The sequence below is a fragment of the Helobdella robusta genome, assembly GCF_000326865.2.
Source record: "Helobdella robusta unplaced genomic scaffold HELROscaffold_60, whole genome shotgun sequence".
Classification (NCBI taxonomy): domain Eukaryota; kingdom Metazoa; phylum Annelida; class Clitellata; order Rhynchobdellida; family Glossiphoniidae; genus Helobdella; species Helobdella robusta.
Genome location: NW_008705331.1, coordinates 534,201 through 539,014, shown reverse-complemented (window position 1 = coordinate 539,014; position 4,814 = coordinate 534,201). Strand labels below are relative to the sequence as shown.

The following is a 4,814-nucleotide window of genomic DNA, read 5'->3' as shown; positions in this document are numbered from 1 at the left end:
TTGCTCACGTGGAGCTAGCCTACTAAACAAGGAAAAGTGTTGGACTGTTCATGTCGGTTTTCGGTTTATACCGGTCCGGTGGGCGATATTCGAATAGTAAAATATCCGGGTAATAACCGGATTTAGTGTCAGTTTGTGCCGATGTGGGTGCGTTGCGGAGTGTTATCGTGAATTTATTTCCGGTTGGTTAGCTGAGCGGTTGATGGAGTAGTTGTTGTGGTTGGTTGGTTGGTTGATTGGTTGGTTGGTTGGTTGGTTGGTTGATTTGTTGGTTGGTTTGTTGGCTGGTTGGTTGGTTTGTTGGTTGGTTTGTTGGTTGGTTGGTTGGAATGTTTGTTTGCTTGTTTAGTTGGTTGATATGTTAGTTGATTGATTGATTAGCCAATTGATTGATTGATGATTGGATATTTGATTGATTGATTGTTTAGATGACTGATTGTTATTGTTTTGTTGGCTGGTTTGTTGTTTGGGTTGGTCGTCTGATTTTTTTAACATCGTCAACACAAAGACACAAACTTTAACATCAGATTGACAAAAACAAAAAAAACAACACACACATACACACAAAGAAACAGACAAACACACACACGCAAAAACACAAAAACACATCAATTTCAAGAATACTCTGATGAAACGATTTATCACCATCAACATTAACTACATCAACAATAAAAACAACACCAGCGACACAATTAATTTTACTTTAGAATTCAACAACAACAACGACAAACAACAACGACATTAAAATCAACATTGTCCCAAGCAAAAATATAAAAATGTGTATAAAATTATTCTATTTCAACTCTTGTAACACCAACAAAACCGAAACAACAACTTTAGCATCATCAACAACAACAACAACAACTTTAACATCTACAACAACAACAACAACAACCACAACTACATTAATAACAACAACAACTCTTACAAAAAATATCATCAGCAACAACATCAACAACAACATTAACAACAACAACATACATAATTAACAAAGCAAACAAATACAGCAACAGGTCGATACGCCCGCGTTAAATAGATATTTCTCTTATTATTCAAATGTTGAAAAAAATATTACCTCCTAAGGAATAAACAGTGTTTCGGTATTCCCATGTCTCAGCCTGTGTGTCTGTGTGTGTGTCTAGGTGTGTGTGTGTGTGTTTGTGTCTGTGTGTTTATGTTTGCTGAAAAAATTTATGTGCATGTGTGTGTATATATGAATACGTTTGTTTGTGTATTTGTTTGTGTGTATGTATGTGTGTATAAATGTGTATGTGCGTGTGTTGTATACGCGTGTGTGTGTGTTTGTGTGTGTGAATGTGTGAGTTTGTCTTTGTATATGTGTGCTGTATAGTTGAGTAAATATCCGCTCGTGTTTGTTTAGTAAAAATAACACTGAAACTTTGTAAAGTTAAATTTATGAAGAAAAAAAAAATAATAAAATTATGCAAATAATAAGCGTATCATTTTTAAAAATGTTTTTACAAAAATAAAATTCCGAAGAAAAACCAACAAAAGCAACTTCAAACAACATTCTCGGCCGCTTGCAAACCAACACATCCAACCTTCCATCTACATGTGATGTATCGTATCGTATCGTATCGTGTTGTATCGGATCGGATTGTATCGTATCAGATTGTATCGTATCGTATCGAATACTTAGAGATACATCTTCAACTGACGGACGGAGCCAGGAATCGAACCAGACATCTTTAGACACGGAACTATAATTCTCCAGTCATGCATGCATATACATGATACACACATACAAAAGATACACATATACAACGTACACACATATACAACGTACACACTTATACAACGTACAAACATATAAAGCGTACACACATATACAACGTACACACATATACAGCGTACACACATATACAACGTACACACATATTTGCCAGCACTTGTTGTACAAACAAATCACATTTTATTAGCAAAAAATTTGTCTTCTGATAACCTCACAGTCCTAGGTCACGCTGCTATTTTATTCTCTCCCGGCCATCCGAAATGTCATTTCGGATTATTAAGGTTGACGGAAAAGTTTGCGAGCAAATATTTCATAAGTGGAACGTGGAAAATAATAATTTGAAGTATTTTAGTTGTCGTAGTACTACAGACTCCAGTGTTGTTGCTGTAACTCTGCTAGGAGTGTTACAATCTTGCTAGTGTCAAGTAACAAATGGATATGTGTTGAAATAAGAGTAACATAAATCAGGATGTTATCATCAAAAGAATAGACCATCCCCATTTTGCAAAGTGTTTTTTCTAAAAAAAAATTGTTGCAATAACGTTATGTGTGTTGTTGCTATGAAGTTACCAGGGTGCCAACGCAGAGAGTAACAATGACGCTTTGGTCTGGCTTGATTGCTGAAATGCTAAAATTATCGAGACGTCCTTTGTATGAAGCCTACGTGTGATCAATAAAATGTACGTATGATAGGTATATACATATTTTCAGACGAACAATTTCTCACCTTTTTTCGTAAAATAAATTAAAAATTAACTTAAATTAAATGTAAAAACTCATATTTTGCGACTTCTATCAATTTTAGTTTTTTAGCTTAAAGTTTAAAAAAAAATTGGAAGCAAGCGAGAGTAGATGGATGCATCAGTGACGGAGACTCGTGAGAAGTTCTTTCTCCATCCATCACAAATAACATTCAACAGCAGCATTTATTTATTTAGCTAGGCTCCCAGTCTAAAATGGCTTCCTTTGAAAAAAAATTAAAGAAACTAATTGTGAGATTAGTGAAATTTTTATAGCAGGTCAAGTTAGTTATCAAATTTTTGTTTTTATTACACGCCCATCAATCCAACAATCAGTTTATTCATCCATCCGTACGTCCATCCACCTATCCATACGTCCATCCACCTATCCATACATCCATCCATCTATCCATCATCCATCCATCTATCTATCCATCCACCCACCTATCTATCCATCATCCATCCATCCACCTATCCATCCACCCACCTATCCATCCGACTATTCATCATCCATCCATCCACCTAGCCATCCATCCGTCCATCCAGTAAAAGTGACATCGGATTAATGACGTCAGCAACGCTAGCAGTTGTTTACTCAGTTTTTTCTCTTCTCTTTCTTTTTCTTCTTTTTACTCTCTCTTTTATTTACTTGTTCATTTTCCCAATTTCTCTCTTTCATTTACTCTTTCTCTCTCTCTTTCTTTCTCTCAATCTCTCCCTCCCACGAGCAAATTAAGTTCAGTCACGTGTCACGGTCTTTGTCAACGTCATTTGGATGTTGCCGTTATAAATTACGTCATTATTAACATGCAAATTACCAAGTCAGAGCAAGAAAGCAAACTGCGAAAAAAAAACAAACAAACAAAAAAAAAACAAACAAAAGACTTTATTTTGATTGGCGGGAGACGCTCGTATGTTTGTGTTTTTTTTTCTCATAAAAATTGAGGTTTGAAAATTTGAGATAATGATTAAACACTTTAAAAAAAACTCATACACCACACACACACACACACACGCACGACACACACACCACACATACGCACCACACACACACACGCACGCGCACACAAACACACATATACAAACACACTCGTATTTACCCAATAAAACAACCGTCTACTTGCAGAAGAGCACACACACACACACACACACACACACACATACACACACACACACACATAATCACATCTTTCGTTTGTTGTATATATTTACAGATGAAACAATATATTGGCTTCTGTGCATTATGTAATATTTGGTTTTTTATGTGTTATTGTATGTGTTTGTGTGTATGTTTGTATATACTTTTATATTTGTCTGTTTGTGTATATTTTTTTATGTGTGTATGTTTTTTGTATGTGCGTCTGTGTTGTTTTGTTGTAATGTTTGTATTGTTGTTGGTTTCTAGATTTGTACGCATATATGTAGGTATGTACATGTAGGTATTTGTATGTATGTGTGGGTATTTGTGTGTGTATGTATGTATGTTTATGTTTGTATGTTTGTGTGTGTGTGTGTTGTGTGTGTGTGTATTATGAATGTATGTAACATACCCTCAGTGTATAAGCTTCAGGTTGGCATTTTGAATGATGATCGGTCATTGAGTAAGCGATAATTTATATTACATAGCATATCTATTTTGGTTGCTGAAATTATTTTTTTTGTTTCGGTGTTGATGGATGTGATGATGTCGTTGTTCTTGTGTTGTTGATGCTGTTGTTTGTGTTGTTGTTGTGTTGTTGATGTTGTTGTTTGTGTTGTTGTTGTTGTTGATGTTGTTGTTAATGTTGTAGGTATTGTTGTTGTTGTTGTTGATAATGTTTATGAATCAGTGCCGCCCTACAATTTATTCAATTTCAAGCAGGCCATTTTAAACATCATACACCCTCAACTGGACTTTTCCTTTTAATTCTGAAATTAATTTTTGAGACAAGATACAAAAAGTGTATATATAAGAAAAAATAAATAGAAACAGACTAGTGAACAAAAACAAAATTGTGCAAGAAAAAAAAAAAATCAGGTGAAAGAAAAATGTATAAAAATATCCCAAAATCGTTAACGGAAATGAAATATAATAGTTATACGCTTACACTGGCGAAAAGAATATTGAAAATTCGAATTGCTATGGTATCTTTAAAGGTAATCATCTCTAATTAACAACTTATGTTTTGTTCTAATCTTAAGATTTCTACACGCACACACACATACATACTCATACATACATACATACATACATACATACATACATACATTGAATTTAATTTAATTGAATTGAAACAATCTTTTATTCAGCAAAATATCACAATAATAAATTACTTGGAGAT

General features: G+C 34.2%; 1 protein-coding gene across 1 annotated transcript; it reads right to left on the bottom strand.

Moving 5' to 3' along the window:
* Positions 1-1,078: 1,078 nt before the first annotated feature.
* On the bottom strand, positions 1,079-4,091 carry HELRODRAFT_180269 (hypothetical protein; the record flags this gene model as incomplete). Its single annotated transcript, XM_009029584.1, has 4 exons — positions 1,079-1,118; positions 1,563-1,729; positions 2,324-2,413; positions 4,044-4,091. 4 exons carry the CDS (start codon positions 4,089-4,091, stop codon positions 1,079-1,081), a joined length of 345 nt encoding a protein of 114 aa, XP_009027832.1.
* Positions 4,092-4,814: the final 723 nt, after the last annotated feature.